The sequence below is a fragment of the Natator depressus genome, chromosome 7 (assembly GCF_965152275.1).
Source record: "Natator depressus isolate rNatDep1 chromosome 7, rNatDep2.hap1, whole genome shotgun sequence".
Taxonomy (NCBI): Eukaryota; Metazoa; Chordata; order Testudines; family Cheloniidae; genus Natator; species Natator depressus.
In genome coordinates this window covers 71,055,193-71,076,617 of record NC_134240.1, presented here as the reverse complement: position 1 = coordinate 71,076,617, position 21,425 = coordinate 71,055,193, and the positions used below count along the sequence as shown (strand labels likewise).

Sequence of the window (21,425 nt, the reverse complement as noted above, 5' to 3'; positions counted from 1 at the left end):
TTATACACAGGTCTGTACTACACTTACACTTACAGATGTACAGTGCTGTGAGTTAAACCCACCTTCGTACAGCTGAATAGGGAAAGCGCTGCAGTCTGTCCACACTGACAGCTGCCAGCGCACTGTTGTGGCCACATTTGCGGCCGCATTGAGAGCGGTGCATTATGGGCAGCTATCCCAGCATTCAAGTGGCTGCAACCTGCTTTTCAAATGGGGGGTGGGTGTAGAGTGTGACAGGGAGCGTGGGGGGGGGAGAGAGAGTGGGTTTTTGGGGTGCTGAGAGTGTGTCAGTGTGCTGTCTTGTAAGTACAGACCCCACTCCCTCCCCTGCCTCTCTCTCACTCACTGAAAGCAAAGGGCAGCTGTTTCTTTTTTTCTCATAGACAAGATAAGCAGCCGCTCGCCGAACTGGACCCCAATCCCCCCTTCCCTCCCTCCGCGCCGTCTCTGTCTTCAAGCAAACATTAGCTGTCGGCACTTCCAACGGAGCCCCCCTGCCTACCTCTCACTCATTCAAAGCAAACAGTAGCTGTGTTTGGTTTTTTGATAAGCAGCCCCCGAAAGGGAGCTTTGAAACGGCACTTCCGCATCCGTCCGGAGTTCACAACAAAACAAGAGAGGACGCTTCAGTTAAAAGGATTATGGGGAGTTTCCGGAGGTCAATCAGTGCATAACAACGTTACTCCTCGTTTACGCTGGAGCGTCTCAGCCAATGCGCAACAGCTGTTAATCCTCTCGGGGAGGTGGAGTACCAGGAGCGTTCCAGCCAGGGAGTCAGAGCGCTCTAGGTGCCTTGCCAGTGTGGACGGGGAGTGAGGTAGAGCGCTCTGGGAGGCTTTATTGCGGTATAACATGCAAGTGTAGCCAAAGCCTAAGATTTCTTAAATCACCACACTTCATTGCATTGCAATGTTTCTGTTAAAGTTCTGATACTTGGAAGCAGCTACCCTGACTATCCCCTGCTAGAAGTGGTTCTGTACAAATATGTCCAAATTCTGGCAGGGTGACACATACAGGCACCTACCAGAAAATCTGTGCACAACAGAGGTAGAATACTCCCCTACAAAACCTGCAGAGATGTACAGAGGGGCTTTCCTGCAGACTGCAAAGGGGAGAGCCTAGCTCAAAAATTAGGGTAAGCCTGTTTGTGCATGTACAGTCCCTGACCTGGCAATTGCATTTCGCCACACACCCTCCCACCAGTGCAAATTATTCATATTCCTGGTAGGCTGATGGAGTGTGTGCAGGAGGAATCTGCACATGGGGCAGCTGAATAGTGCAGTTCCAGAAAGTGTCTGTCAGTGCATTATGGAAAACTGTTTCCTAAGCTTCACCAAGACTTAAACATCTAATCTCAGAAGTTTTAGCCTGACTGGGCATATTAGATAAACACTATCTATGTTTGGCAGAAGCGTGGCTATAGAAACAAACAAACCAACTAACATCTAGTGTGCAGTATATGACCCTGAACTTTCAAGTTCAGTGTGAAATTCTCCAAAGAGCAGAATTTGGCTCTGTGGGTGTAAATTACAAAAGATTCTGTTAAGTAAGTTTAGACACAGATTCTGTTTCTCATGGTGTAATTATCTGTATCATGCTTTTGAGTCGTCAAATAATAAAATGAATATTCATATTTAGCATGAAGCTCTGGTTCTCACAGAAATGAGTTCCTACCTCACTAAAGTCTATGAGGCATTTTTGTCACCCTATCTATAGGTAGTAGATTGAGAAGCATGTTTTTTTTTTTGTTCTGTTTTAAATAAAAGCAAAAGAGAGGGCTTAACGTACTGGTAGAGATGACTTGTCATCAATCATTGCTTTTACAAAAGCTAAAACTTCTGGGGTTGCAGACCTAATATTGTCGACTCTTCCCTCTTCAAATCGGCGTATGGAAGCACTTTCATAGGTAGGAACAAGTCTCCTGTGGCATCTGAGAGAATGAAATAGGAAAAGCAGAGAGTAATTGTTTCAGGGAATCATAACGGCAAAAAGAAAAATAGGCTCAGTAGATTTTATTTTTATACGGTTGATTTTATTTTTGTGTAGTATTTCATTTTAATGTTAACAGAATTATATAAGAAATTGCCAAAAGATGGATACTATGGCCCTTTCAATACAAAGAGCTGTGTACAGTTGAATATATTTTATTTATGGAGTGCTAGGAAAATATTACTTGGTATGTAAAAACAAGGCTAATAAAACTAGAATTTACTGAAAGATCCCAAGGACTGTTTTATTAGTGCCACACGATAAAATAATTGTGTGATCAATCATTTACGTACAAGACTGGAACATGTTTTATTTAAAACAAGAAAAAAATGCATTGCATGTTTTCTGTGTGTGTGCATGTCACAGAAAATTAGAAGAGGAAATGTATGCCTTTTCAGATTTAGAGCCAAAGGTGAAAACCCAGGTTACAAGCAGAACTGTACATGGAAATTAGCACGTTACCATCCGTTTACAGTCCTTTGTCCCCTGCTTTTGCAACCAGTGGACTTACTGGTATCCCCACTGAAAATAACTTACAAATTACTTTGGCTTGTCTACACTACAGTTGAATCAGGGGACCTCTTATAGCTTGGTTGTCCCCCAGTCTATGCAGCAGAGTTGAAATCTGTATTATAGTTGGGACCTACCATGCTCTCATAACCAGGCTATGGACAGTCCTTTGTTGGCATTATTGGATTTCAGCTAACAAAGTGGGTGAAACAAGCTTGGCATCTGGTCACGTGAAAGACCATTTTAGATTTTAATTTGATAAGTTTAGGGATTGTTGGTGTAATGGGTCTACTGTAAGAAACCCCACAAGTGGTCACTACCCTGGGACATTCATTGTCCTGACAGTCCATAAGAGAGCCTGTGACAATGGAAATGCCATGGAGATTAGTATAGTAAAAAGAGCAAGCAAGGTCAAAGCCTGGGGTGCCCATTTTGCCTGGGGCAAGCCCAACAACAGCTTATGTCAGCTGTCCAGGGGGAAATAAACAGTAACTACTACCCTGCAGTGGAGCTTGAATCCTATATGCTGCTGAGATATCTTCAGAAGGTCTCTGTTTTTCCCTGTGGATGGGGAACTGACGGCATTATGGCAGGTTGTGCAGTGTGCTTCAAGCTGCACCCCCTACTGGCAGATGCAACGCACAGGTAGGTGCTTACTGCACAGGGGAGTTGGTTTCCAACAGAGGTCTAGGGCTTCTCTTTCCCTTGGCCACTTGGCAGCTCCCACCACATTCAATGCCTATCCGCCAAGCTGTCCCCTCCCCCCCCACCAGTGAAAGTGGAGGGGAGGTTGTATGGGACGGGAGAGGAAGGGGTGGGAGAGAGGGCAGGCAAAGTGAAACAGAGAGTGAGGGTGAGAGAGACAGAGAGTGAATAGGGACTGTTAAGTGGTGGAGACGAGGTGATAATGAATGTGGGGTATGGGATGAATAAGGAGAGAGGGAGCGGTAGAGTGGAGAGGCAAGGGGATGGAAGGGGAATAGATTGTGCTCATGGGTTTTAACTATGGCTCAGTCAGTCATTGATTCCTTGCACAGAAACATAAAATAGAAGTGATGTTGGTGTGCACTGCACAGAACCTCTGGGCCCAAATCCCATATAGGAAAGGGAGTGGCACCTGGGTCTACTATTCCTGCCAGGGTCTGTATCATTTGTTTATATATTAGCAGCTGCAGCCTGCCTATGCCTATTTAGACAGGTTGTACTCTTTTCCCCAGGACTTCCTTTATGCTAAAGAGTCTACTCAGTCATGTGTTTACTCATTTCAAGCTTTTGGGTGACGTGATTGTGTCCCGTAATTACACACCATTATTAGAGAAATCCAGAACTGGGTATGTTTTCATTATATTTTATACGCTGAATCTGAGCTACAACTTGGATTATAATAGACAGACAAGAGGCTGTAACCATTCTCTGATTTATCTGCAAATGACAATTTGCTTCCCTTCAGCTTTTTAAGCTATAGGCCCTGTAACTTTGCAGTAACTGTGGATGTTTTGCTTACTTTTCTAGCTGATTTAAATAGTTCCATTAGAATTGTAAAACAAACATATACCCTATGAGAGGGTGCTATATGTCAGAACAAAGTGACTACTATTATGGGTTTCCATCCTGTTTTTTAAGGACCCCATCCAGCAGGCCTAACCTTTTATGCCAATGAGAGTTTGTCTGGGTGCAGGACTAGGCCCTTTGTTTTCCTGATTAATTGTAAATCTGTGCTCACAATATATTATTCCCATGATTTGATAAACATACCTGTAAAATGCCAGCTGAAGTGCTACTTGAATGTAGGCATCTGGGCTAGTCTTTTGTTTCTTGATAAACTCTTTTCCATAGTTTTCAAATGTATAAGCAATAAAATCTAGATTGTTTACTATCCTAGAAAACAAGCAGGGGCGTTTGTTGTAGAGGAAAATGCAAGATTCCCATATAATGTGGTTTGCAAGCAATATTTAGAAAACATTTTCCCCACGTACTGTTTACCACATATCTCAACTAGCATCTATAGACATTTTCAGTCTAATGTCTGGCACTTGGCAACCAGTAAATTGTTCTCAACTAACAATCTCTAATCATGCACTAGTCTACATGCAACTTTAATCTTCAGCACTGCTTATGAGCTGTGACACTCATGTAGTTGTGCTCATTTGAGTTAAACACTTTCCCCCCCAGCAATTCTGCTCCTGAAGGATACACATGCTCTTCTTTGTTCTCGATTAAATATCAGTGAAGTACTTGTATTTAAATAATGGAGAGATTAAAAGTCTAATGCAGGCCCTGATTTTATTATGAACTCCCATTTCAAAGAAATGTCACCTTTTGTTTATTTAGAAACAAGACAATTTTTATTTTATTTTTGGTATCTGGAATGAGCTAATGCCTCTCGTATTAGATCTTAGATTTTAAACACTTTGTTACCAGTGCTGCCTTATATAACGGGATCACAATAAGTGAAGATTTAAAATTGGTCATGTGTACATTGTTAATTTTCTGATGAAACTTAGACAATAAGCTTAAATCTCTCAAAAAACATTTGTCATTCAAAGTCACCGTGAAAAATTCCGCGCATATCCACTGTGATCTAGAAAATCCAGCTCCAAAGAACTGGCCTTTGTAGTAACAGTGTAGATACAAGCAAATTAAATGCTTGTCTATTCAAACCAGTTGTTTACAACTCCCCTAAATACATTTCCCCCACAGGCTTGGCTATGTATGGGTCAGATCAAATCATATACCTGTACAAATAGAGGCCATTGTTTGCATTTTATGTAAATAATGAATGCTGTATCAAATTTATGTCCAGTGGTATTTGTAGTTTCATTAACTTGTCCTATATTTAGATGAATGGAATGGAATGGAATGATAGTGCAGTTCCTAGTGCATTGTATTAACCATACAGCCTGATCCTGTGAGGCACTGAGCACCTTTTGCTTTCATGGGAGTTGAGGATGATCAGCACTGGGTGGGATCGAGCTGTATAATAAATTAGTTGTTAGTTAGGTGGCTCACAACTTGAAGCAGTTCAGAAAAGTCCAGGAATCTGCCGTACCTTTGAAGTTTTTCTGCTGATGATGCTAAGTGTCCCTGAATTTCTGGAGAGCATTTCCATCTCAATCTCCTTGGAGTAGGAAGCTCACTCACTGAATCAGCTCTGACTAATTTCTTAGAGCTTTCCTTCCTGTAAACATGTCAGAGAAAATACAAACGGGACATGGTAATAACATATTTCTTACGAATGGTGTGATAACCGTTTTCTTGGTAAATCATTAGTTCCTGACGTAGAGAAACCAGAGTAAGCTCTTATATTACGGATGTTCTGTTTTGCTGGGAAAAACACACAAATGCAATGGGCCTAATTTTGATGTCACTTATACCAGTGTAAAGCAAGAGTAAATCCAAAGAGCTGATCAGTTCGAGTTGTCTTTAGACACATGGTTTTTATTTGGGTCTGTTTCCGCTTGTTGGGGCAAAGCCAAGGGTGAAACTCCCAATGAAAAAGGGCAACTAGGATTTGGTCCATTAAACAAAAGTGGAGGAAAATGAAAGTCCTAAATTGTTTCAATCCTTTCTAATGCGCAAACTGCGATTCCAGTTATAAAGAACCATAATCAAGAGTGTGAAGTTGTTCGGGGTGGGGGGGGGGAACGTGACTTCACTGTGGGTTTCAAAATAGAGTTCAAGTGGGGCTAAAGCCATAGGGGTGAATTTCTGAAAGAGGATCCCAGTATGTTTAGAGCAGATACCGCATTTTTTGTTTTCAGGCACATTCATTTCTTTTAACACTTAAGAGGCCCAATTAATGCGTTTGAGCAAAAAAACCCAGGATGCTGTCCTGTTATGTTAATAATGAAAGAGGACTCACATGTGCTTGAGCAAATGTTCAGTGCACTGTACCAGGACGATCCCATCGAAAGGGGAGTGTTCACACACAGTGCCACAGACTCCATCTCTTCCCACAACAAACTAGCAAGGGAAATGCCATAGCATAAATAATAAGCATAGGATAATGAACTGAATGCACTGTGCTTTGGATAAGAAACAGCAAGTATGCTGATGGCAGCAACATAGTGGAGGGCATTGTTATTTCTCCGCTGTGTTATTTGCACACGTCTGGAACCTGCTCCCTCCAGAGGGCCACTAGGGCCAGAGTTGGGAGAGCTTGAGGTTAAAGTGAAGGACTTGGAAAGAAGAGGAAATATCAGCTGCTCTCATCCTTTTTCTTGTTCTAGATTTCCTAACTCAACCTTTTTTCTTTCTTTTAGTCTGGGGTAAAGACATTTCTGGAATGTAGACGAGACAGATATCGTCTCAGCTGCATGGGTAAAGAGTAGCATTATGAATTCTGCAAGTGATTAAGTGTTAAAAAGGACACACTATACACCGCAACACTTCCTGTTCCCCAAGTAGGACTTGCTTCCCCTGTCTGCCATCGCTCATGGACAGGAAGCCATTCTGGTCTCAGTGCCAGTGCTTCCCAGCCTCTTGCTTGACACGCTGCTAGGACCCCCCTCAACCACCCACCCTCCCTGACTCTGCTGATTCCCCATCTGACTATCCTGCCTTTGCTCGTGGTCTATGCCTGATACTCCAAAGGAAATGAAAACCCTCTGTGATGTACTTGGCCTACTATGGCATGCAGATGGGTATCCATCCAGACCCCTGCGGTGATCAGCCCTGACACATGAGACTTGAGTATGCCATGGTTAGTGTGTATCAGAGCACAATTACATGTCAGAGTACAGTAAGATTTTACCTGCATGGGTTTGTCATACCAGCGATTGGCACCATTTTTATCATAGCCTCCCCCATGCAGAAGTTGCAAAGCCATATTTGTATCGTTGAGTTCCACCCCACTTGGGCCATCCAGACACACCAGGCATATACACCGTTCAATCATATCCAGGGAGTCTCGGTTAGTAGAGTCTGCGGATAAGACATTGACACATTTACAACTGCATCTTATTATTTGCATTACAATAGCACCTAGAGGGCCCCATAGAACGAAGTGGTGTGCAACTATAGACCATAATCCTGCAATGAGCTCCAGGCAGAAGGGCTCCTCTGTCCTGCACAGCCCTATTGCCATCAGAACTCATTGAAGGATCAGAGGTATAGAGTAGGAGGACAATTCCTACTCCAAAGAATTCAGTCTTTTGTGTTAATTTTGCAGTATAACTGTCTTTCTTTTACAGTAGTTCAATAGTATCAGTCTCCAAAAATTACACACCTTACCATAGCTCATGGGGCAAGTCAGGCCTTTGGTTTTCCTGAAGTAACCATGTAGGAATTCAGGTCCACTTCACTTCGCTATGGACTTTTTCATCATATCATATTTGGGCAGTAAAATGACATCTATTAGCTTTATTCCCATCACATTGCTTTTCATAAGAAATATTTAGGTCCATATTGTGAGAATTTCAATTTTGGGCTTCTTCACTCCAAGTCTCGTGTGTAATAAAACACTGGGCTTTTGCTTGACAAAAGTTGCAGGGGGGACATATGCAACTAGATTTTATCAAAGCAGATGTGACCCCTGAAATGTGGCTTGACAAACATTCCACGATGAAATAACTGGATCTCTTCAGCGTCACCCCCTTTCATTAAGTAGTTTTCACAGTAAAAATCCTTTTAGAACAAAGAAACATTTATTTGTTCTCTCATTTAGCCTGAAAATTCTCAACTTGGGAGCATTGAAGAAAATCTGCCTAGTCCGTAAACTCAAAGTTTCTTGTAAAAAAACAAAACAAAAAGAGTCTCCAACTTTGCCAGCTTCATGTCAATAAAGAAGATAACTCTACAGCTGAATGCTAAGCTGGTCTCAAATCACTGTCTAGAGGACAGAGCCCTGGACTGGCAAATGGGAGACCTGGGTTTTGGTCCCAATTCTGGCATGCTTGGGGACCTTAGGCAAGTCACGTCACTGTCCGGGGCCTCACTTTCCCCGTCTATAAAATAGGGATAATTATACTTATCCCTTTTTGTAAACCACTTTGAGATTTACTGAAAAAAAAATGCCAGATAAGAGCTAGGTATTATTATTATAGCTTTTGACACAGTCTCCCACAGTATTCTTGTCAGCAAGTTAAAGAAGTATGGGCTGGATGAATGCACTATAAGGTGGGTAGAAAGTTGGCTAGATTGTCGGGCTCAACGGGTAGTGATCAATGGCTCCATGTCTAGTTGGCAGCCGGTGTCAAGTGCAGTGCCCCAGGGGTCGGTCCTGGGGCCGGTTTTGTTCAATATCTTCATAAATGATCTGGAGGATGGTGTGGATTGCACTCTCAGCAAATTTGCGGATGATACTAAACTGGGAGGAGTGGTAGATACGCTGGAGGGCAGGGATAGGATACAGAGGGACCTAGACAAATTGGAGGATTGGGCCAAAAGAAATCTGATGAGGTTCAATAAGGGTAAGTGCAGCGTCCTGCACTTAGGACGGAAGAACCCAATGCACAGCTACAGACTAGGGACCGAATGGCTCGGCAGCAGTTCTGCGGAAAAGGACCTAGGGGTGACAGTGGACAAGAAGCTGGATATGAGTCAGCAGTGTGCCCTTGTTGCCAAGAAGGCCAATGGCATTTTGGGATGTATAAGTAGGGGCATAGCGAGCAGATCGAGGGACATGATCGTTCCCCTCTATTCGACATTGGTGAGGCCTCATCTGGAGTACTGTGTCCAGTTTTGGGCCCCACACTACAAGAAGGATGTGGATAAATTGGAGAGAGTCCAGCGAAAGGCAACAAAAATGATTAGGGGTCTGGAACACATGACTTATGAGGAGAGGCTGAGGGAACTGGGAATGTTTAGTCTACGGAAGAGAAGAATGAGGGGGGATTTGATAGCTGCTTTCAACTACCTGAGAGGTGGTTCCAGAGAGGATGGTTCTAGACTATTCTCAGTGGTAGAAGAGGACAGGACAAGGAGTAATGGTCTCAAGTTGCAGTGGGGGAGGTTTAGGTTGGATATTAGGAAAAACTTTTTCACTAGGAGGGTGGTGAAACACTGGAATGCGTTACCTAGGGAGGTGGTAGAATCTCCTTCCTTAGAAGTTTTTAAGGTCAGGCTTGACAAAGCCCTGGCTGGGATGATTTGATTGGGGATTGGTCCTGCTTTGAGCAGGGGGTTGGACTAGATGACCTCCTGAGGTCCCTTCCAACCCTGATATTCTATGATTCTATTATTATAATTTGAAAATGGAAAAATATGAAGTTAAGGTTGTGGGGTTTGTTTCATGAACACTTGATTGTGTAATCTATGCTCTGCTTCTCCTCCATCCCTTTCTGTCTCTGACACACTTTGAACTAAATGCACTTATTTTGGTTTTCAGTCTATGCTTCTCTCCCCCATTCTGTGTCTGTCTCTGTCTGTCTCACATTCAAAGGTGATTTGCATAGGATTTTTTAACAGTTGGGCTTGTGCTCCCTTTTTCTTCTTTGTGATGGATAAAGGCATGAATGGTTTGTTTATTTTATTTTCTGTGTGGCTTTTAACTCCCAAACATAAGAATGTAAAGTCTAGTCTTCCCTAGGAAGGCCAGTAGGAAGTGTCAGAAATGTTTATTGTTAGCTCTTAATCTCTTAAGGTAAAAGGTAAAAGTGTGGCATCTTTCACAATGTCTGTGCTTGTATTCCAAGGTATATTAGTCAGTGATTGACATTAAATGGTTGTTATCAAAATCAAACAAAAACAAATTTCATACACTGACTTAAAATCCCTCTGAACAGTTTAGCTTCCCCTCTCTTGCTTCATGTGATGTTGTCATTTACACTATCTCTTCAGTCACCGTGCAGTGAAAAAGAGGAAGAAAATGCACAGAGAAGAAAAGCCTACACAAGAGACAGAAAAGAAAACAAACAGAAAAGGACATGAGAGAAAATGGAAGCAAAGAACTATTCTGGGAGTTTGGGTGAAGAGGTTCACTCCTCCACTAGCTCAATCTAAGGGCAGCTCCAGCAAGAAATAGTTGGGATCCACTGGTTTAAAGTGATGAACAGGTCCAGGTTGTGAGCCCCTTGCTTGCTGTTGTGAACAGTTACAGGAGTAGTCTCATTGACCTCAGTTTACCCACAGGAGCAGACCTATTGCTCACCAGGACAAGTAAAGGGCTCATAGTCTGGCTCATAGCATTCCTGTGTGGTCCTACTCGTAGACTTTAACCTCAAAATTGTAAATGAATAGATAAGATGATCTTGAAGAACTCATTTCTGTATCTTAGATTACAAGCCATGGCTTCTGTTAATTTAACTGGTTCCCTTGCAGCATGCATGATACGCCATAAATACAGAAAGAAAAGGAGTACTTGTGGCACCTTAGAGACTAACCAATTTATTTGAGCATAAGCTTTTGTGAGCTACAGCTCACTTCATCGGATGCATACTGTGGAAAGTGTAGAAGATCTTTTTATACACACAAAGCATGAAAAAATACCTCCTCCCACCCACTCTCCTGCTGGTAATAGCTTATCTAAAGTGATCACTCTCCTTACAACGTGTATGATAATCAAGTTGGGCCATTTCCAGCACAAATCCAGGTTTTCTCACACCCCCCATGCCCCCCCCCCACACAAACCCACTCTCCTGCTGGTAATAGCTTATCTAAAGTGACCACTCTCCTTACAATGTGTATGATAATCAAGGTGGGCCATTTCCAGCACAAATCCAGGGTTTAACAAGAACGTCTGGGGGGGGGGGGGGGGAGGAAACCGCATTTGCTCCAACCCCTTAGACAGAGACAAACACCTACAAGATCTCTATCAAGCATTCTTACAACTACAATACCCACCTGCGGAAGTGAAGAAACAGATTGATAGAGCCAGAAGAGTTCCCAGAAGTCACCTACTACAGGACAGGCCTAACAAAGAAAATAACAGAACGCCACTAGCCGTCACCTTCAGCCCCCAACTAAAACCCCTCCAACGCATTATTAAGGATCTACAACCTATCCTGAAGGATGACCCAACACTCTCACAAATCTTGGGAGACAGGCCAGTTCTTGCCTACAGACAGCCCCCCAACCTGAAGCAAATACTCACCAGCAACCACATACCACACAACAGAACCACTAACCCAGGAACCTATCCTTGCAACAAAGCCTGTTGCCAACTGTGCCCACATATCTATTCAGGGGACACCATCACAGGGCCTAATAACATCAACCACACTATCAGAGGCTCCTTCACCTGCACATCCACCAATGTGATATATGCCATCATGTACCAGCAATGCCCCTCTGCCATGTATATTGGTCAAACTGGACAGTCTCTACGTAAAAGAATACATGGACACAAATCAGATGTCAAGAATTATAACATTCATAAACCAGTCAGAGAACACTTCAATCTCTCTGGTCACGCAATTACAGACATGAAAGTTGCGATATTACAACAAAAAAACTTCAGATCCAGACTCCAGCGAGAAACTGTTGAATTGGAATTCATTTGCAAATTGGATACAATTAACTTAGGCTTGAATAGAGACTGGGAGTGGCTAAGTCATTATGCAAGGTAACCTATTTCCCCTTGTTTTTTCCTATACACCCCCCCCCCCAGACGTTCTTGTTAAACCCTGGATTTGTGCTAGAAATGGCCCACCTTGATTATCATACACATTGTAAGGAGAGTGGTCACTTTAGATAAGCTATTACCAGCAGGAGAGTGGGGTGGGAGGAGGTATTTTTTCATGCTTTGTGTGTATAAAAAGATCTTCTACACTTTCCACAGTATGCATCCGATGAAGTGAGCTGTAGCTCACGAAAGCTTATGCTCAAATAAATTGGTTAGTCTCTAAGGTGCCACAAGTACTCCTTTTCTTTTTGTGAATACAGACTAACATGGCTGTTACTCTGAAACCTGTCATAAATACAGAGCGCTTTGTTGCTGGGTATTGGCTTTAAAGCTACCACGGCACTTTTGATAAGAGTAGGTCTTGTCCCAGTGTCCTTGCTCATACATCTCTTCTTTCCCCAGTGTGTGCCATTCTGACGTGTCCCGGGATGGCTGTATGTCACGGGTGCTATGTGTGCATTATTGTTACATCCATTAGCATTCTTTAAAGGTGGAAGATGCTATATAAATGATTAATGTTTTATTTGTATACAGAAGCTTCCTAATACTATGGAAACAAAAACTGGTTGGATAGCGAATTACAAAACGGCCATCCCTGTTTGCTTACTCCGTGTTCAATGTTTCGCTTATGTTACCTCACAGGCTTATGCGTTTTATTACAGCAGCTGCCTACAAACCAGCAATCCTCACTCTGACACATGGAGTCAGGGCTGCGATAACCTAGGTTTTTAAAGTGAATAAAATGAGACTCGCATGCTAGAAACAGTAAAGCAATGGGAAAATGCCCTTACCAATGAACCAGAACATGTCCAGAGAACCAATCAGTCAAACACTGACAAGTTTATCATGTAAGCAGAAAATGAACTGAACAAGAACTCATGTACCATGATTTGGGATGGGGAAAAAATTCTAGAAGGAATGAAAACAAGGGGCTAGCAGAGAACAAAAACTGCATGAACAATTTGTTCCTTTTACCCCCTTACCTAACATACAGAATTGCATTTAATATGGTAAATCAATCTTTCTGGAGGAACTATTTTTTTAAATAGGAAAAGAAGAGAAGGGAGTCATGGGCCTAATTTAGACACTGTAGGTGAGACTGCAACTCTAATGACTTTAGTAGATTTTCACTTGCTTACACCAGATCTGAATTTAGACCTCTGAACCTTATTAGCTTTGCGATATGAACTCACAGTTAATGACTGTGTGTGTATAATGGTGACCAGTGTCCAAGTATGACACCCTATAGCTCCTCTGCACCCTCACCCTCTTAAATACCCATTCTTTCTTGTCTATCTATCTGTCGAATCATATTTGTATGGCCCCCATTATATCTGAATGCCTCACAATCTCTAATATGTTTATTCTCACAATACCCCTTTCCAGTGTAGAAAACCCATTCCTGCTGCTTCGCTCCCTTGCTCCCTCCACTGAAGAACTGCCACTGGCTAACTCTCAGTCTGCCCCAGCTCCCATTGTAGACCATCACCTGCGCCTAGATGAGTTTGTTGCCAACTCTTGTGTTTTTATTGCAAGCTTTGTAATATGGTTAGGGTACTAGGCTAGGACTTGAGAGACCTGGGTTCAATTCCCTGCTCCATCACTTCCTCTGTGGCCTTGGGCAAGTCATTTAGCCTCTCTATGCCTCCGTTCCACAACTGTAAAAATGTTCCCGATGCCTCAGTTCTCCATCTGTAGCAATGACTTACCATATTAGTAGCCCTTCCCTACTTCACAGGGGTGTTGTGAGGATAAATGCATTAATGATTGTCATATGCTTTGAGATGCAAAGCTCTATCTGTCAGGTATTATTATACTATCACTTAGAGCAACAGCTCCTGGAAACAGATGATTAGCTGAAAACTCTCAGCTTCATTTAAAAAAAAAGTTTCTGCCCTCATGGTTGCAGAGAAAAGCCTGAAAAAGTGGTACAAGGGTACCCTACAGGCTTAGCAACCAGAAGACAAAGATTTTTTTTTAAAAAAACTCATGTTTTTTAAGCTAATCTCATGACTTTTTTTGAGGTCTGGCATGTTTTATTTAATGCTTGGGATTGGCAATACTGTGTTTCTGTTATCTGCCAGAAAATGGGAATAATTGCTTTTAAAATAACAAAATCAGGATAAGCTATACTAGCTCTTTCTGCAAATGTTTGGAGCAACTCAGCGGACAGGTTTGTCTTTCCTCTTTTGCTGAAATTCACTAATTCAGTAGCTATGATTTTTTTATATCCAACTATTACTCTTTATGTCCCTTCAGTTCTTTTTTCCTGTGACATCAGTTTGGCGACAGATCTCCATCCATTAGTGGCAATAAAACTGCTAGGTGTCCAAAGTCAACCCCTAAGCATATTTTAATGCTATTATATCTCACCATCTGCTTTGACTCACCTGGATGAAGGTGTTTCCTGAAAGTCTAGCCAAACTCCAACAGCATGAGAGTGCCATGGCCATGTTGATATTTTATTTGTTTTTAGAACATTGAGATCTATGAGACCAACAGACTCAGAGAATTGGTATTGGGATAGAAAACTTTTTATGTCAAGGTTACTGGTATGAATGTGGCGTGGGTTGATAGCTTGGGGATTTGAGAAAGATATTGACACATTTTATGCTGTCTCTGATCTGTTGACTTCAGTTTCCAGTGCTGTGAATCTGGTATCCTTTGTAAACACAAGACAGACTTTTTTTTTATCATTAGAAGCACACTCTGATCAAAGGATAAGATATTTGCTATGAGAGGGGAACAATAAGAGGGCATGAAATGTGTACACTTATCCCTTGCATACATGCAGAAGTAAAATGTGTATTTCCTTCTAGCATAGGCTCAAAATGTATGGCAAGTAGAAATCCAAGGAGCAGACCACTTGCAAAGCAGAATGAAAAGTGGATTTAAAGGAACTATGGAAAACAGAAAAAAAATAGCAATGTTTTAAAGAAAATGTTCTCTTCCTACAAGTTCATACAGAAATGGCCACCATTTTGCTGTATGTAAACTTGTACCCCCAAATGTTGTGATATTTTGATAAAGGCCTGAACAAAAGCCCATTGAAGCCAATGAGAATCTTTCTGTTGATTTCAATGGGCTGTGGATCAGGTCCTTAATTACTATTTTTCCATCTAAAAAGAGCTTAGCAACTTGGTGAAATTTTGTCTCAGCAGAGGGGCTCTTTTAATAATAATTCTGAAATGACTCCTGCACTTTGTGTTTTGGTGGCTGATGCAGGTTACAATTAGTGACAAAAAGAATTAACATTTATTTCACCATAGTATTTACAGAATTTCCTGCATGTAGAATGGGAAATACCACAAATGCTGGGGTAAACTTAATTAGGAAAACCATTTTTTCCCCAAGGATAGTCTTAATTGACTACCAATCCAATAGGGAAAAATAAAGGAGGTAGGTTTGATTTTTGGGACCAAACTTTCATAGCCTTGACATGCACTAACATCTACATGACATTTACTTGTGCAAAATCTGTCTGTCTTGGGTTTTGCACATCCTTTCCTGTGCCTCCACATACAGATGCTCCAATCTCTCACCTGAACAAGTAGGTGTCAATACTTGAAAAGTGTTTGCATGCATAAAATTGCACACACAGAAACAGAGTCTGGTTTTGCTCATATACGTTCCAGCACTCAGTTATGATGAACATTAGCATGAAACCTCTGAGGTTTGAAGCCTTCTTTCAGAATCTGGTCTTTCAAATAACTCTTTTTCCATCTAGATATCCTATTTGTCATCTTAGGTGGCCTCTCTTTCTTTGCTGGTATCTAGACCAGAGAATTCTCTCAGAAATTCACTGGAAGTTCTGTGTTTACATAGTGATTATTTACAAACGACATCAAGAGAAATGTTGCTCACTGCTCAGGAATTTGGAGGAATGGAACTCAGAGAATGAAAGGGTGCTGCAAATACAAGACTCAACAATGAAAGCAACTGAATACTTAGCCAAAAGTATTGAGCCATTGAGTAACCAAAGTTAACTGACTCAAAAGGAAAATCAGAATATTGAAGAATCAAATCAGAGCTGTCAGAATTTAAAGGGAAGGGGTTAAAAAGCTCTGATACAGTACTATAAAATCCTCTTACCTGTAAAGGGTTAAGAAGCTCAAGTAACCTGGCTGGCACCTGACCAAAATGACCAATAAGGAGACAAGTTTGTGCCTTGGCGAAGTTTTACCCTAAGCTGGTAGAAATAAGCTTAGGGGGTCTTTCTTGTGGGTCCCCACATCTGTACCCTAGAGTTCAGAGCGGGGAGGGAATCCTGACATGGTGGCAGAGCGGTGGGATCATTTTCGAACCAAAAGCACATCAGGATTTTAAAAGGACAATTTTTTCTCTTTGTTTGAAAAACAGGGAGGGGTTTTTTTAAAGCTGATTAGAGCTTCAGGTTCTGTCTCTTTGCCTGGAGACAGAGCAGCTGCATAACAAAAGGATTTTTCTGTTAGCTGGGAACAGTTGGAGGCAAAGGCATCAGATTACAGCACAGCGAACTGAGAATTCACAAACAGGATTTTTTTTTTTCTTTCTAACTCTCTGGTCAAGCTAGTTAAATACAGAGAGGCTAGGACGACAGAGAGGGGTAGCCAAAAAGAACTGGACATACAAGAGAAAGAAAAGGAACATAAGAGACTGGTCGAATTAAAACAACTCGAGAAAGAAACTGCTGAAAGAGAAGAAAAAGCCAAAGAGACTGCCCACAAGAGAGCTATGGAAGAAGAGAAAGTCAAAGCAGCTGCTCACAGGAGAGCTATGTAGGCAGAGGAGGATGCCCATAAGAGAGCTATGGAGGCAAAAGAAATGGAGGAGAGGGAAAAAGAGAGGAAGCGTGAACTGGAGCTAGAGAAGGCAAGGACTGAGTGGAATCTACTGGATAACCCTAACAATCCTTCCCTGACAATCCACAAATGGGAGCGACTATGTCCACAGTATGATGAATCCAGTGATATTGCTGAATATTTTCTTACGTTTGAGAGACTGTGCACACTCCATAAAATTCCTGACGCTCACAAGATGACCACATTGGTTGCAAAATTGACTGGAAGAGCTCTGGACATATTCAATAAGATGCCTATTAGTGAGGCTTCTGACTATAGTGAATTCAAGGATTTGGTTTTAAAACAATTTCAAGTTACACCTGAAACTTACCGAATAAAATTTAAAACCCTTACGAGAAGGCCTGGACCAAGTAATGTGGCTTATGTAAACAAGATGACAGATCTCTTTGATAAATGGCTCAAAGATTGGGATGTAACTAGCTTTGGAGGCATGCGAGATTTGATGATACAGGAGCAATTCCTGAATATGTCCAAGGATGATATAAAACAGTGTTTATGGGATAAGAAAATGGACTCAGCAGAAAGTTTTGCTTCTTATGCTGATCAATACAAGCAGTCCCAGACCACCAGAGAGGCGGGGCAAACTGGAACAAAATGGGTGGAGGGAGGAGAGAGGAACAACCCTGATCACAGTTTGAGCGGATACCAGAAGGGACACCCTCAGACCACACCCTACTACTAGGGGCAACCCAAAGCCCCAACCTCACCCCAAGGAAAATCCCAGACATCTTACTGTCCCACCACACCGTTCTCCAGCAACCCACCTCGCCCCAGTGACCAGTCAGCTGGGTGATGTTTTAAATGTAACAAGCCGGGGCATGTAAAGGCCAACTGCCCCAAGAACCCCAACAGATTACAGTTCATTGCACTGGGGGCACACCGAAGGTTCTCAGGCCCAGATGCCTCCCAGATACCCTCAGAGCGGAGGGAAACTGTGAGTGTGGGCGGGAAGAAGGTTACAGCGTGGAGGGACACCGGAGCACAAGTGCCAGCTATCCATGCTTCCTTAGTAGACCCCAACTTAATCGACAGAGGTCCAAGTGATGATTCAACCCTTCAAGTCAAAGTCTTTTGACTTGCCTACAGCCAAGTTGCCGGTCCAGTACAAGGGCTGTCAGGAATGTGGACTTTTGCAGTCTATGATGATTATCCCATCCCCATGCCGCTGGGGGAAAACTTGGCCAACCATGTAAAGCTGGCCAAGAGGGTGGGAATCGTCACCCACAGCCAGACTAAGCAAGCTTTCCCACCTATCCCTGTTCCTGAGCCTTCCACCAGGGCCCCATCTGTGTTACCAGAGACTCAGATGGAGGTGGTGGAACCGGATCCCCTGCCAACGACTGAAACAGCCGTAGTGGAGCCAGTCGCAGAAACACAACCAAAGCCAGTCCCAGAACTGGAATTGTCGAAGCAACCAGCACCAGAACCATTGCCAGCACAGGGCTTGCAAACCCATCTACATCTCCAACACCAGAGGGCACCACCAAGCCTGCACTGGCAACAGCAGCAGATAACCCTACACAAGAGGCTCAGCGGAGCTTGAACACCAACATAGTGCACCAGAGGAGAGTGGTTCACAGTCAACGGAAACAGCCCCATCACCTGTATCGCTTCCCAAGGGACCAAGCCCAGGTCCACAATCCAGTGAGGAACTGCAGCATCAAGGGAACAGTTCCAGGCCAAACAGGAAGCAGATGAAAGCCTCCAGGGAGCTTGGACGGCAGCACGGAGCAACCCACCGCCTCTTGGCTCTTCTAATGGATCCTGGTTTGTTGTAGGAAGAGGACTTTTATACAAGGAAACTCTTTCTGATGGACACCAGGAAGACTGGCATCATCAGAGACAGTTGGTAGTTCCAACTAAGTACCGGATAAAGCTCTTGAGCTTAGCCCACGATCATCCTAGTGGCCATGCCGGGGTGAACAGAACCAAAGACCGATTGGGGAAGTCCTTCCACTGGGAGGGAATGGGCAAGGATGTTTCTACCTATGTCCAGTCTCTTCAGGTATGCCAAAGAGTGGGAAAACCTCAAGATCAGGTCAAAGCCCCTCTCCAGCCACTCCCCATCATTGAGGTTCCATTTCAGCGAGTAGCTGTGGATATTCTGGGTCCTTTTCCGAAAAAGACACCCAGAAGAAAGCAGTACATACTGACTTTCATGGATTTTGCCACCTGATGGCCGGAAGCAGTAGCTCTAAGCAACACCAGGGCTAAAAGTGTGTGCCAGGCATTAACAGACATTTTTGCCAGGTTGGCCCTTCAACATCCTGACAGATTCGGGAACTAATTTCCTGGCAGGAACCATGGAAAGCCTTTGGGAAACTCCTGGGGTGAATCACTTGGTTGCCACCATCAAACAAATGGCCTGGTGGAGAAGTTTAATGGAACTTTGGGGGCCATGATACATAAATTCGTAAATGAGCACTCCAATGATTGGGACCTAGTGTTGCAGCAGTTGCTCTTTGCCTACAGAGCTGTACCACATCCCAGTTTACGGTTTTCACCATTTGAACTTGTGTATGGCTAGGAGGTTAAGGGGCCATTACAGTTGGTGAAGCAGCAATGGGAGGGATTTACACCTTCTCCAGAACTAACATTCTGGACTTTGTAACCAACCTACAAAACACCCTCTGAACCTCTTTAGCCCTTGCTAAAGAAAACCTAAAAGATGCTCAAAAAGAGCAAAAAGCCTGGTATGATAAACATGCCAGAGAGCGGTCCTTCAAAGTAGGGGACCAGGTCATGGTCTTAAAGGCGCTCCAGGCCCATAAAATGGAAGCATCGTGGAAAGGGCCATTCACAGTCCAAAAGCGCCTGGGAGCTGTTAATTATCTCATAGCATTCCCCACTTCAAACCGAAAGCCTAAGGTGTACCATATTAATTCTCTAAAGCCCTTTTATTCCAGAGAATTAAAGGTTTGTCAGTTTACAGCCCAGGGAGGAGATGTTGAGTGGCCTGAAGTTGTCTACTATGAAGGGAAAAGTGATGGTGGCATGGAAGAGGTGAACCTCTCCCTGACCCTTGGGTGTATGCAGCAACAGCAGATCAAGGAGCTGTGCCCTAGCTACGTGCCGATGTTCTCAGCCACCCCAGGACGGACCGAATGGGCAAACCACTCCATTGACACAGGTAATGCTCACCCAATTAGAGCCCAACCTTACCGGGTGTCTCCTCCAGCTAAAACTGCTATAGAACAGGAGATCCAGGATATGCTACAGATGGGGGTAATCCTGTGTATTACCAGACGGGGAGATATGTTTTTGCGTGGACTACCGTAAACTAAATGCAATAACTTGCCCAGACAACTATCCATGCCATGCATAGATGAACTATTGGAGAAACTGGGATGTGCCCAGTTCATCTCTACCTTGGACTTAACCAAGGGGTACTGGCAAGTACTGCTAGATGAATCCGCCAAGGAAAGGTCAGCCTTCATTACCCATGTCGAGCTGTATGAATATAATGTGCTCCCTTTCAGGCTGCAAAATGCACCCGCCACCTTCCAAAAACTTGTAGATGGTCTCCTGGCGGGACTGGGAGAATATGCAGTCGCCTATCTGGACGATGTGGCCATATTTTCTGATTCGTGGGAGGAACACCTGGTGCATCTATAACAAGTTTTCAAGCACATCAGGGAGGCAGGACTAACTGTTAAGGCTAGGAAGTGTCAAATAGGCCTAAACAAAATGACTTACCCTGGACACCAGGTGGGTCAAGGAACTATCAACCCCTTACAGGCCAAAGTGGATGCTATCCCAAAGCCAAAGAAACAGGTCCAATCCTTCTTAGACTTGGCCAGATATTACAGGCAATTTGTACCGCACTACAGCCAAATCGCCGCCCCACTGACAGACCTAACCAAAAAGAAACAGCCAAATGCAGTTCAGTGGACTGATGAGTGTCAGAAGGCCTTTAACCAGCTTAAAGCGACACTCATGTCTGACCCTGTGCTAAGGGCCCCAGACTTTGACAAACCGTTCCTAGTAACCAGAGATGCATCCGAACATGATGTGGGAGCAGTCTTAATGCTGGAAGGACCGAATCAAGAATTCCATCCTGTCGTGTTTCTCAGCAAGAAGCTGTCTGAGAGGGAAAGCCACTGGTCAATCAGTGAAAAGGAATGTTATGCCATTGTCTATGCTCTGGAAAAGCTACGCCCATACGTTTGGGGACGGCATTTCAACCTGCAAACCGACCATGCTGCGCTAAAGTGGCTTCATACCTCCAAGGGAAATAACAAAAAACTTCTTTGGTGGAGTTTAGCTCACCAAGATTTTGATTTCGAAATACAACACATTTCAGGAGCTTCTAACAAAGTGGCTGATGCACTCTCCTGTGAAAGTTTCCCAGAATCAGCTGATTAAAATCGTCCTTGAAATGTGGAAAATATTGTTAGCCTTTATACAGTTAGTAATATATCTAGAGATGCATGTGTTTTATTAATTCTGTTTTCTCCTAGAGCTCCAGGAAGAAATCACAGCCAGTGTTTCACACTATCTGTGATTTGGGGGGCGTATCAGAA

The 21,425-nt window shown here is 43.2% G+C and overlaps 1 protein-coding gene across 2 annotated transcripts in view; it reads right to left on the bottom strand.

Moving 5' to 3' along the window:
- Positions 1-21,425, bottom strand: part of CHAT (choline O-acetyltransferase) — a 58,600-nt gene that overhangs the window by 13,037 nt on the left and 24,138 nt on the right. The window contains exons 8-12 of one of the 2 annotated variants that reach the window (XM_074958733.1): positions 7,253-7,422; positions 6,362-6,462; positions 5,549-5,677; positions 4,255-4,377; positions 1,789-1,930 (exon numbers count right to left, since the gene is read on the bottom strand). In XM_074958733.1, the coding sequence (XP_074814834.1) occupies positions 1,789-1,930; positions 4,255-4,377; positions 5,549-5,677; positions 6,362-6,462; positions 7,253-7,422 (665 nt within the window). The remainder of the gene's footprint in view (positions 1-1,788; positions 1,931-4,254; positions 4,378-5,548; positions 5,678-6,361; positions 6,463-7,252; positions 7,423-21,425) is intronic. The other variant, XM_074958734.1, reaches the window with a different exon arrangement.